This window comes from Rhodnius prolixus, unplaced genomic scaffold, assembly GCF_049639745.1.
Source record: "Rhodnius prolixus isolate KJV_2025 unplaced genomic scaffold, Rpr scaffold_5, whole genome shotgun sequence".
Taxonomy (NCBI): Eukaryota; Metazoa; Arthropoda; class Insecta; order Hemiptera; family Reduviidae; genus Rhodnius; species Rhodnius prolixus.
In genome coordinates, this window is record NW_027411624.1 from 38,697,134 (window position 1) to 38,710,642 (window position 13,509).

Consider the following 13,509-nt stretch of genomic DNA (forward strand, 5'->3'; position numbering starts at 1 on the left):
CGTCCAAAAGTAAGGGTTTGCGGATGACCCCCATTTTCATGTACACAGTTTTAAAGAGTATAAAAAGTTATGAAAGAAACCGGAAACCGCAATTCGATATCTTCAAAATTAAAGGTGCTAGGCCATTTCAAAATGTGGTATTTATTAATCATATTTCAATTTTTTAACTTGTTATCAAAGAGAAAGAAGAGCACGCGATAGGTCATTTTTTTTGTATATTTTCATTCCCTTTCTACTGAAAATATTACCAAGGCAGTAAAGCTAGTATTTTTCTTAATATCGGGGAAATAAGTAGTTTTCCGAGTGATTTTCTAAGCAATAATAAAATGTTAAGAGTTTTAGATGTTCTCAAGCATTGACAAAAGGGCTAAAAAATAATTTTATTTCTATTACAAACAAGAAGATTTAATGTTTTTTTGGTAATTTTGTGAGAGTTGCGTTTAATTACCAAAAAAAAAATTGGAATCCTCCTGTCACATGTTTAAATGTTCAATATCTTACATTTAAAGGATCAAATTTATTCCTTAATTTATCAAATAATGCACTTTACGCAGCAAGGTGCAGTATGTACTGTGCCTTCAAAGGTGCCTCCTCTGGCCTGTTAAGAATGAAATGCACACGAGCCGTCTTAAAATTAACACTCCGTATAATCAAAGTGAATTGAAAGAATTGATTGAGGGCCATCATCCAACGATGACGACGATCATGAGTCTTCTCGGCTAACTCAGGATACCGTTGAAGTGAATTCAGTGAATGCCCTTTTCTATCATGGGCTATCGATTCCTCATCAGTCTTTGGGAAGGATTCTATTCGTAAGTCGCACACTGGCTCAAAAAAAATGGAAAACAACACACACGCAGATATTTGAAAAAAAAAACCAACACATTTTTGGACTTTCGACGTTATTTCGTGTGAGGAACTTAATTACGAAAGTTTGTATTTGTAACAAACATTGTTTAGGCTTAATTTCGTGAACGATGGCCATCCAGTTACGATATTCAGAGTATAGCCGAAGACAGACATTCTGATGGACTCAAACGTCTTGGAAGATTCGTGCGAAGAGTTGGGTTGAAGAGAAGCTTGGATTAGGGGATTTGAATGGAAGTAGATTTTGGATTTGAATTGGCTGCAATGGCTGTATCAAGAGTTATATGTCATTAAGGATTTGGGAAGGATTCGAGGGTAAGAGTAGTTTGGGATAGCCGAACGTTAGAGTTGGTAATATTACTTTGTAACTTTGTCAGGAATCGAATTCCTGGGGAAAAATATTTCGAGTAAAAGATGTAGATTTATGTGTTTGTGATCACTCTACAAAGAATAGAATGAAATCTTAAGAGCCATCTGCGAGAAAATCGCAAAATATGAGAAATTCTATTTCGTGAAGAGCTTCTTCCGTTCTGGAAGGAGATAAAGGAAACTCCCTACACCGTCTAATTGACTGTATTGCCATTGATCAAGGCTATTTCTGGGAAATAACCAGGCCTGCAGGAGGATATACCCTGCCTAAAACCTTCTTAGCCTGCTACATGTATACGATATGTTGTAACTGTTGAGGTTATCAGAGTAAATGTTGTTAGCGTACTTGGGGCCACGGATACACACTCAGGGACGCCGGAAATCCTTTCTCGAGTTTATGACTTAGGATGAACTTTAAACGACGGATCTTAATGATTATTATTACCTCTTAGTATCCGGAAATAACTAGACTCGATGTCATCATCACATTCAAGGATTGAACTCGCCTGGAAAAAAAAGAGAAAAATCACTTTAATAAAAGGGAAAATTCTTGCTACAATTTAATATGAAAATTCTATTCTTTGATACAGGATTTTATTTTTTGCGATTTTTTTTGTGGGACTTGTTGTTAGCAAAACAAGTACTAACAGCACCATCCTTAATCAACTCTTGAAATAATCCCAAGATGAATCCTAGTAAATAGTACTTGATAGAACATCAATATGAATATTAATGGCGTACAATAAGTCGATTATGGACTAGAGGAGGCTCTACAATTTGGCCCAAAAATCAGTATTTGAAATATTGGGGGGGGTCTTCAAGTTATGCAGTTTGTGTGTCCGTGATTTTAAGTATGACGATTATCTTAATTTGTAGGGGTTCCTCCCTAGCCTGTGTGTGTTTTTTAACCCTTCCAATCTTGAGATATCTGCATAATCATCAAGATCCTTGGCCAGATACCTTCCCTTACTATTCCCTGATCTTCATTTCTTTTCTTTAAGAAGATTCTCTGCCTCCTCACCCAATCCTTTAAATTTGATGACAAAATGAATTCCTCGTTAACTACATTCCACAGAGCTGTTGGAAAGCTAAGTACGAGATAAGAAGCTTCTTCTTTTTTCTTCCCTAAAGATTAGTTCCACAGCAAAGAAAAGACGAAAACAACAAACACAAAGATGTCTTCGAATTAAAGCTAGCAATAAGTATTTAACAATGAGATCTAGATTTAGAAGATATCTTTTTCTAAAAAAAAGAATCCTTCAAACAATACGAATTCAGATTTTCATTAATAATGACAATAAGTTCTTCTGACAAAGGAGGCTGCTTGATAAAAACAATAAAGGAAAGAACAATAAAATAAATCATATTTGGTGAATTTATTATAAAGTTAAATAAATGAAAATTATTGTAAATTTAATTTAAAAACTGAGGTAAAAGAAAAAATTACAAAAAATAAACTAATCAAATAAAACGTACTTTTGAATTGTAAAGATATTGGATTATTTCCAGTCGTAATACTGAATTAAAAATCTGATTCTTTTCTAGCATGATTGAACCTTTAAATGGGAATTATCTAGCTCTTTCCGATTCATTAATTATTATGGTATTTAAATGTAATTACCATCTCTTAAATTTAGATTAAATAAGGAGAGAAGGGGATTCAACTAATAATGGTTTTCTATATGTTGCTACTAATTAGTGCTGCACGAGACCGAGACGAGGCAAGACTTTATGCAGTCTCGATCTCGGTCTCGGTCTCGGTCGCTCAACTCTCGGTCTCGGTCTCGGTCTTTTGAATTTTTGTTTAAGTATTAAAAGCGGTTTGCTATTAATAATCTTTTCAAAAAATGTTATAATTATTTTAATTTATATATTGGTAATGAAAATGTGTGTAAAAGAAGACAACTACTTACACTTCAATGCATCATATGTTACTATTACTGTTATATATCTTTATATAATTTCAAAAAGGTGTTAAAAACGCGCCAAATGAAAGACCCAAATAACATATCTGCCTGTACAAGTCGATTCGTGAAATAAAAAATACACCTCCCAACAAACTTCCCGCTCCATTAGTTATGGCTGTTGGTGAAGATAAAGAATCTGATGATTCACCTTTTGACGACGACGACGACTGCATCAATTTTTTTTGCACCATTTGCTCAAAAATCAGCAAATATCACCGAATCATGGAAGACAGAAATAATTAATTATTCCAAATTAGACCAAGCACCAGTAGACGTTGACATTTTAGAATGGTGGAAAACACTTGAGAATTCCTTCAAAAATTTATCTAGAATGGCGAAAGATATTTTTAGTATCTGTGCAACTTCAGTGCCATCGGAAAGATTATTTTCGCAAGCTGCGATGATAATGACCAATAGAAGATCTTCTCTAACTTCTGACTCAGTAAAAGCTCTTTTATGTATCAATGCTTGGGCAAAGTGTATCTTAAAAACGAAAATTTGTGGCAATATTTTTTAGGTGCATAGATAGTCTTTTTTTTCAAATTCACTAATTCCAAAATTCGAAAATATAATTCAAATAATATCAAAGTTCAAAGTATTAGATTATTAATAGTGAAATTTATGAAATTGAATGAATGAATGATATGAATAGTGAAATTTAGTGAATTTGAGTAAAAATTATGTAATTCGAAGGGGGCCGCCACGGTAGCCGAGCGGTGCGAGACCTGCGAAGCTAATGTGTATTGTGGTACTGGGTTCGATTCCCGGTCTTAGGCCTTGGATTTTATTTAATGGTTAATATGAGAAATTTACAGTAAAGTATGTTAGCTAGTCGCCTCCGTCCGCGACACCTAATTGGTAGTTGGACGTAAAGCCCCGCCTGAAAAAATAGGCGATTACTTTACTTTGCTTACTTTACTTATGTAATTCGAAGTCAAATAGATGTAGTAATATTGAACATATATAATAAAATCGTATCTTTTAATAATTAATTCAATACCCGTAATGATTATTTATTAATAAAGAACACAATTTTATTTACCGAGACCGAGACCGAGATTTGTCTCGTTTCTCGTGCAGCACTACTACTAATTATCCCAAAAAATTATGAGGAAACAGAAAAATTAATTGGAAAACAGAAAATTGCCTCGATGGTGTTGATTAATAAAATGGAGAGGCGATCCTAGTGTTGTTTGTTTCAAGTAAGGAAACCAATTTGTTGCGGGGAAATAAGAGTGTTCCTAGCGCTTTACTAATTCACTCACATTTGGCTCCTGGTAACTATAAAGTTACCAATTTTATGGTTTCCAAAGTAATTTCTAAAGCAGAATAGTTTAGCTCGCCTAGAAAAAAAAAAAAAAAAATAGACGATAACTCTTAATTTTGCTTATAATAATTGAAGATTCTTTAATTCAATTTATTGCTCATTATAAACAAACGCAATGTATATAATGGGGGGACCGGAAAGTAATGTCGTTTCTGCGCATGTCGATATTTCGTTGTCATTTGTCGGCTCATTGTGTATCTCGAAGGCGCGCCAAAGTCAATTTAAGGTTATTGTGACTTGTTCACTTCTAAATAATTCAATATTAAAATTTTTTCCGGCACTGTGGGGGGAAATAGCCAATCAAATACCAGAAGAGCATATGCGGCATTGTAAGCTTTTTGAGTTTCGCAAGGGTAGTAACGCAACAATTGCGACCAAAAACATTTGCGACGTTTATCCAAGTGCATTAGATGTTTGTAAATGCCAAAGATGGTTTTCCAAGTTCAGATCCGGTAATTTTGATCTCTCTGACTCCTATCGATCAGGAAGACCAACAACATTAGACAACGACATGCTAAGGGCAGAAGTGGAAGAAAATCCATGTCAAACACTCTTAACCAACCTTGGTCGACCTTCCAGGAACATTTTAAGTCTTTATGTTTGGGTCCCCCATAATCTGTCCGAAGAGAACAAAGCCAACCGATCCATCGCATGCAACGTATTGCTTCAACGGCACCATACAGAACCCTTTTTTTTTTTTATCGTTTGATCACTAGAGACGAAAAATGGGTCTTATATGATAATCCAAAACGCAAAAGGCAGTGGCTCTCTCTCCAAATGAATCACCACGAAGTACTGCGAAGCCGGGTTTGCATCCCAAGAAGACGCTTCTGCGTGTTTGGTGGAGTATTCGCGGAATTGTTCACTTTGAAGTGGTGCTGCAACCTGGGCAAAACTGTTAATGCAGACCTTTATTATGAACAATTGGATCGAGTGAACCAAACTTTAATCGTTAAGTATCCGGAAAGATTGTCAACAGAAAGGGCGTCATTCTGCAATAAGACAATGCAAGACCGCACTGTGCAAGGCGAACCCTGGAAAAAATTAATGAATTGGGATGGGAGGTACTGCCTCACCCACCATACTCGCCCAAAGCCGCACCCTCGGATTTCCATTTATTCCAATCCCTACAACATTTTCTTGGTGGCAAAAAATTTGAAAAATTGGATGATGTCCAAAATGCCATCTCGAGATATTTCACTCAAAAACCAATTGATTTTTATCGGTCCGGGATTGAAAATTTGCACACTAGATGGCAAAAGGTTGTTGATAACGGCGGTGACCATATTTTGGATTAAAAATTTATTCGTTTGAATTTAATGTAAGAAAGCGCATTACATTCCGGTCTCCCTATGAAATAAAAAGATCTTTTTTTACAGAACCTCCACTCAAAACATTTATTAAATTAAGCTGCTATAAAACTGGTCGATATTTTTGTAAATAAAGATACAAAAAATGGGGTTAAGTATAAAAAAAGAAAAGTTGTACTACCCCTGGTTATAGTCTAGAACCGCAATACCAAGATGTATTGCGGGACTGAGTTAAAAGTCTATCCTCAGTTTAGAATAATATTGATTAATTAAAATAAAGTTGTAAAGTAATGTAGGTACGAGGGTCGTTTGAAAAGTCCGTGCAAAAATAAAAACTACTTAATTTTTTGGGGTAAACCTTTTTTATTTTTCAACATAGTCTCCTTTTAGGCTTATACACTTCGTCCAACGCTGCTCTAGTTTGTTGATCCCTTCCGAATAATAGGATTTGTCCAAGTCTGAAAAATAGCCATTCGTTTCTGCAATCACCTCCTCGTTTGAATAAAATCTTTTTCCCGCCAGCCATTTCTTCATATTGGGGAACAAATAGTAGTCCGAGGGAGCCAAGTCTGGAGAATGGGGGGATGTGAAACGAGTTGGAACCCTATTTCCATTAATTTTGCGACCACAACTGCGCAAAATTGTGCTGGTGCGTTGTCGTGATGTAAAAGGACTTTTTTGTGGGCAAATCGTGGGCGTTTTTCTTGCAGCTCGGTTTTCAAACGGTCCAATAACGATGAATAATATGCACCTGTAAAAGTTTTACCCTTTTCCAGATAGTCGATGAGGATTATTCCTTGCGAATCCCAAAAGACAGTCGCCATAATCTTTCCGGCCGAAGGAACGGTCTTCGCCTTTTTTGGCGCAGATTCCCCCTTGGTAACCCATTGTTTAGATTGTTCTTTGGTCTCAGGAGTGTAGTGATGTATCCATGTTTCATCCACAGTGACGAAACGACGCTTAAAGTCCTAAGGATTCTTCTGGAACAGCTGCAAACCGTCCTTGCAACACTTCACACGATTTCGTTTTTGGTCAAGCGTGAGCAATCGCGGCACCCATCTTGCGGATAGCTTTGTCATGTCCAAATGTTGATGCAAAATATTATGTACCCGTTCATTCGAGATGCCCACAGCACTAGCAATCTCACGCACCTTCACTCTTCTGTCATCCATCACCATATCATGGATTTTATCAATGATTTCTGGAGTAGTAACCTCAACAGGGCGTCCAGAACGTTCAGCGTCACTTGTGCCCATATGGCCACTCCGAAAATTATGAAACCACTTATAAACTGTTCTAATCGAAGGTGCAGAGTCACCATAATGTTTATCAAGCTTCTCTTTAGTCTCCTGAGGCGTTTTGCCTTTCATAAAGTAGTGTTTAATCAACACACGAAATTCTTTTTCGTCCATTTTTTGAAAATCACTCGACTTCCTCGATTCAAACGAATGCCAAACACAAAGAAATAGACCGATCTGGCTGAAACTTGGTGTGTGTTCTTCCAAGAGATGCTACTAACTAAACATAACCTCGATACGCGCCAGTGGTACTATCTCTTTCACTTTGCACGGACTTTTCAAACGACCCTCGTATGTCAGTTTGTAGCTCTTTTTTTGTTCTTCCTTTTTTGTTTGGCGGGAAAAAGTGGAGCGGAAGGAAGTTTTAAGGTTTTTGAGAATGTTTTCTCCGATTTTCTAGGCCTCGTATATCTATAAATAGTTTAGATATTCTGCATTGATTTTGATCATATTTTGTGTACGTATTCTTCAGGGCAATTAAAAATAAATAAATAAATAAAATGTTATTTTGAATTTAACAGAATTTTGCCCCGATAATGTCGGTTACTTCTAGTATTTTTCTTTTCTTTTTTTCCTATAATAAATTATAGTCCCGTATTCATGGTGAGACAGCTGATGAGGACAACCTTGATCTCAATAACATCAGAATGAGGCTGTCCTCCCCATCCCCTCCACTCCACCCTCCTCTGAAAGGCCTTACATCATGATAATGACAATGTTATGTTAGTGTTGTTAGTATAGAACCTCAATAAAAGTGACATTGAGGGACATAAAAAAATAGAGAAAAATAATGATGGTTAAGATTGTTGGCTACAAAATTCATTTATTAGATAAATAGCACATGTTTTTTATGGTGCGCGCTTTATGTTGTATTCAAGTATAATATATACTTCTATAGTAACAGATTGCTAACACTGAAATATGTATTTAATTTAATATTAGCAGGGGAGATGTTCAAGGAGATTATATAGAGGGGGCAGTATATAGCCAACTCTGTCGTGGCTTCATGCCTCCCCCGACCAAGGACAACTACGCAGAATATATACGCGTTTTGTAAGAGTTTCATGAAGAGAACGTTGTGGAAAAAAAAAACACGATTTGTCTTAAACGTGTATAATCTACACACCATCGTCACACGTATACATACATTAAAGACACTGTAGACAGATCTAGACATACACATGCATATACTGCTGTTGACATATCACGAAAAGTCTTACAATATGAGTATAAGTTTAAGGTACATTAAGGCACTAAATTCTTTAGTTTTTTTTTTTTAAGATACTTTTTTTTATAACCTGTAAATACCAACCTAAAAAAAGCTTCAGATCATACAAAAGAAATTCTTAAGACTGACCATCGACTCACCCAGATACACTTACATCGAGACGCTCCACAAAAATACCAACTCTACTTACATTATTACATTTTCACCAAACTACAAGACAGTGACATACCTATTTACAGCCAAACTGGAAGATACGATATTAACTCTCAATACAAACATAAAAGAGTTAAACATATACTCAGACTATAATTTAATTTAGGTTTTAGCATTTTATTTGACATTGTAGAGGTTTTTATGCAATATTTTCTCCCTCTAATCAAAATTTTACTTCCTTTTTTAGCCTGTGTGATAATACTAAGACTTGTGTAGGAGCTAGAATTTCTTTGTTGGTACTCCTGTAAATACTTTTTAGTTTCTTTGTAAAAAAAATAAATAAATAATTGTCCTAATTATATTTACATTTATATTCATAAACAGCACAAAATTAAAAAATCACCTACAAAAGACAATAACTAAATATACTGCAATCATTTTATATTTTAACTAAAGACACACCTCTTGGTCTTTCTTAGACCGTCAGAGTGGAGTCCTGTTACGATACCTCAATAAATACTCTAATGAAAACAACAGTAAAAGGAGCAAAATATAAAACTGAAATTAAAGAAAAACAAAACAAGCTCCGATTTGAACCTATAAAGAAAAAATAGAAGTCTTTGTTCAAAGGAAACCAATCTACAGATATTATTTTAAATTATACTAAGTCCTAAGTTGGTAGGCATGCTTACAATAGTTTATTAAACATCTCCAATCTTTCCCGTTAATGTACTCAAGTATCTCACTGGCGGTTAGAAAATATTTATTAAAGCAGTCCTTCCTTATTTCGCAAAATGCCGGACAGACAGCTAAAAAGTGAAATAAGTCCTCGTTTTCAATGTAGCCACACATCTCACACTTGGTACCATCAATCTTAAAATGTTTATAGTTCAGATTCAATAAATCTCCTCTACATTCAAAGAGCCAACTAATCTAATGGACAAGGAGCAATCATACAGGTAGTGATTATTTAATTTATAAAAATTTTTTTTTTTATTTTACTTCCGCTTCAGTCTATTTCTCTTGTAAGTTTATCAATATCGGAATTGAGGGTTATATACATATCCAAGGGTAACTCAAAATCGAATAATCACAGAAGATACCCCCCCCCCCACACACGTAGAACACCAAAAATTAGGTTTTAGTCGAAAGTCGATCAGTCCAGTTAGTAGGCTTCCATTTTTTATTGAATCGAAAGGATTATTTTGATCCATATTGCCATAAACTTTGAATGAAATAAAATGGGGAAGGATTTTTATGAGCCCCAGAATATAGTAATGATTGTCCCAAACTCTACTAAACTCTATTGAATATATCAACGCTTTTTATATATATTTAGGAGTTTGTAAGCCTAGGCTAAAGCCCTAAATATTCCCTAGGCTGCTCACAAGCGCACAATTTATTCACCCCCTTCCGGCCCCAAGGGGTTCTAAAACACTTTATATCACTTTGGGGGCGTTCGTTTGAGGAACGAAAGGATTGCCCAGTAGTATTTCTTGATTCTTCTTTTCGAGGGCAAAAGTTGTCCCTTTGACTGTCTGTCTTTAATGGGTTATGGAGCAAGATTGTTTGAATACTAATTGAATTAAGTTCTGAATACAAAGAGTATGAGAATCTTTGAAGCTTATAATTTGATAAAAAGAGCTTTCTATAGGCTTAAAACAGAGTTCAATGAGAAGTACCTTACGATTTGGATCAAAGGAAGAAAAAAAAGTGCGTAAACCTTGCTAATTATCGTCTCAAAATGAGAGATTAATGCTGTTACTGTCTCTTAGTATTATATCGCTCTGTTCTTCCTTGGCACTTTTAGCGAGGTGCCTAAAATTGCTCTCCCTATACACGGCCACCACTTCTGTTGAATGCCCCCCAATTCTTAACAAAATTGGTAAGAATAACATGGATCTTAAGCATTGCGTAGAATTTAAGAGTTTAAACCTTGAGAATAATGGCAGTTTGAGCAAATCTTGTGCTCCTTTTTCTTGACTGATTTTAAATGTAAAATCTGTAATTGGTTATAAGTTGGTCTAGTAAGTGAAAAAGATCTCTTATTTCGATTTCCTACGTGTAGCTATTGATTAGTTGTTGGTAAAAATGTTAATAGTAAAGAATGTACTTCCGCTTTCAAAGCTTGCTTTCCCCCAGATTTCCGGTGATTACACGTTCTAGCCCCGCCTTGAAAAAGTATCTGGTATAAAGACTCACACGAGTACAATACGAGGGTCGTTTGAAAAGTCCGTGCAAAAATAAAAACTACTTAATTTTTTGGGGTAAACCTTTTTTATTTTTCAACATAGTCTCCTTTTAGGCTTATACACTTCGTCCAACGCTGCTCTAGTTTGTTGATCCCTTCCGAATAATAGGATTTGTCCAAGTCTGAAAAATAGCCATTCGTTTCTGCAATCACCTCCTCGTTTGAATAAAATCTTTTTCCCGCCAGCCATTTCTTCATATTGGGGGACAAATAGTAGTCCGAGGGAGCCAAGTCTGGAGAATAGGGGGGATGTGAAACGAGTTGGAACCCTATTTCCATTAATTTTGCGACCAAAACTGCTGAGGTGTGAGCTGGTGCGTTGTCGTGATGGAAAAGGACTTTTTTGTGGGCCAATCGTGGGCGTTTTTCTTGCAGCTCGGTTTTCAAACGGTCCAATAACGATGAATAATATGCACCTGTAATAGTTTTACCCTTTTCCAGATAGTCGATGAGGATTATTCCTTGCGAATCCCAAAAGACAGTCGCCATAATCTTTCCGGCCGAAGGAACGGTCTTCGCCTTTTTTTGGCGCAGATTCCCCCTTGGAAACCCATTGTTTAGATTGTTCTTTGGTCTCAGGAGTGTAGTGATGTATCCATGTTTCATCCACAGTGACGAAACGACGCTTAAAGTCCTGCGGATTCTTCTGGAACAGCTGCAAACCGTCCTTGCAACACTTCACACGATTTCGTTTTTGGTCAAGCGTGAGTAATCGCGGCACCCATCTTGCGGATAGCTTTGTCATGTCCAAGTGTTGATGCAAAATATTATGTACCCGTTCATTCGATATGCCCACAGCACTAGCACTCTTACGCACCTTCACTCTTCTGTCATCCATCACCATATCATGGATTTTATCAATGATTTCTGGAGTAGTAACCTCAACAGGGCGTCCAGAACGTTCAGCGTCACTTGTGCCCATATGGCCACTCCGAAAATTTTGAAACCACTTATAAACTGTTCTAATCGAAGGTGCAGAGTCACCATAATGTTTATCAAGCTTCTCTTTAGTCTCTTGAGGCGTTTTGCCTTTCATAAAGTAGTGTTTAATCAACACACGAAATTCTTTTTCGTCCATTTTTTGAAAATCACTCGACTTCCTCGATTCAAACGAATGCCAAACACAAAGAAATAGACCGATCTGGCTGAAACTTGGTGTGTGTTCTTCCAAGAGATGCTACTAACTAAACATAACCTCGATACGCGCCAGTAGTGCTATCTCTCTGACTTTGCACGGACTTTTCAAACGACCCTCGTAAGTTCATTAGAGTTTCACGTTGGAACTATTTCCGGAAAAAATCTCAGAGAAGTGCTACTTCCGTTTAAGGAATCTTGATCGCCAATTTACAATCGCGTCCCCTGATTGGTCCAAATAGAGATTTAAAATTTCATTTTCCTGCAATTTTTAATTTTATATAAAAAAAAAAAACACCCCCACTTAAATTTTTAAAATATACTTTTTGAATTCAGGTGAGATCTTAAAACGAATATTTCTATGCAAGGCTCAATTTAACAAATTTGGTATCATCACAATTATTTCCTTTCTTAAGGGAAAGTAATTAACTATAATTTTAGTTTTTCTTAAATGAGAATTGAGAAATAAAAAACTGATTTTTAGTCAGCCTGAATCTATATTGTAATTTTTGTTTTTTAATGTAAGTATATAAATGGCGGCAGCCAATTGCCTGATAAGCACTAGTAAAATATGAAAACAAGTATATAGTGTAACAGGAAACAAGAATGAGCATCGTAAAGTCAGATGCCATCTTGATATTATTATTTGAATAGTCATTCGTGACAAACACGAACATCCCATCCGCTCCCTTACATTGACCTGACCTGATTCACTATTGTAATCGCAAAACTTGCATATAAAACTATTATCAATTTTATGTAAATCAAATATGGCGGTAGGTGTTTACTATTTACTGTTTTTTTTATGTAAATGGGTGAGAAAGTAAATAGAATTTTTTTATTATATTTATCTCGGTTTTGTGTAACAACACCTAATTTGATTTATTTTTTAATGGCAACAGTTTATAGTCGATGTTTTATTTCTCTCACTTTAAATATGAGTCTTGCTAAGATCGGAGCTAATGGAGTGCACTGTCCTTTCTTTAGTGACAACACTGCTCATCACACCAGTTGCAGAGGCTTCGGAAGAGGAAATGTAACCTCTAACTCTTAGCTATCTGCGAATACGTGCGATGAGAGCACCGGATACGTCTACTGCCTAGTTCGAATTCAACAAGAGCGCTGCTAACGGCCGGGGCCACGAAGAAGTTTATTAAAGGCTATTCGCCCGAGGCCTGACTGCAGAGAGGAGGCAGAATTAATCCGTCAAGGCCGTTGGGGCTATAAGGATGATTGTAGGTAGGCCTATTAACTAGGCCACTGCAGGCCCCAGAAAACACTTGCATCGCATGGGCCTGGCAGAGGATAGCCTCTGTAGATTCTGTCAGGAAGAGGAGGAAACGGCACTGCACGTGTTGTGTCAGTGTGAGTGGGAGCTTGTCTAGGGCTAAGGATGTTACTTCTCGGGGGAGGAAAAACCAAGGCCTGAGGAGCTTTACCCAAGAGCCGCTCTCCCAGCATCAAGAGTCTGATTAAAAGGACAGGTCTGGAGGGTGAACTTTAGAGTGAGGGGAGCCACAATAGATTCAAAGGAGTCGCAGTGGCGTAGGCCTTGAGGCCGCCCTAGACTAATCTAATCAAACGGCCGGCCCAAAAAATTTTCGG

The 13,509-nt window shown here is 36.5% G+C and overlaps 2 protein-coding genes across 3 annotated transcripts in view; one reads left to right on the forward strand and one right to left on the reverse strand.

Moving 5' to 3' along the window:
• The window catches only part of LOC141458338 (uncharacterized), a 192,291-nt gene that overhangs the window by 144,071 nt on the left and 34,711 nt on the right, over window positions 1-13,509 (reverse strand). For both annotated transcript variants that reach the window (XM_074136192.1, XM_074136194.1), the window contains exon 3: window positions 1,682-1,742. In XM_074136192.1, coding sequence (XP_073992293.1) covers window positions 1,682-1,742 — 61 coding nt within the window. The remainder of the gene's footprint in view (window positions 1-1,681; window positions 1,743-13,509) is intronic.
• Window positions 1-13,509, forward strand: part of krz (beta-arrestin protein kurtz) — a 246,672-nt gene that overhangs the window by 23,506 nt on the left and 209,657 nt on the right. The window lies entirely within an intron of this gene.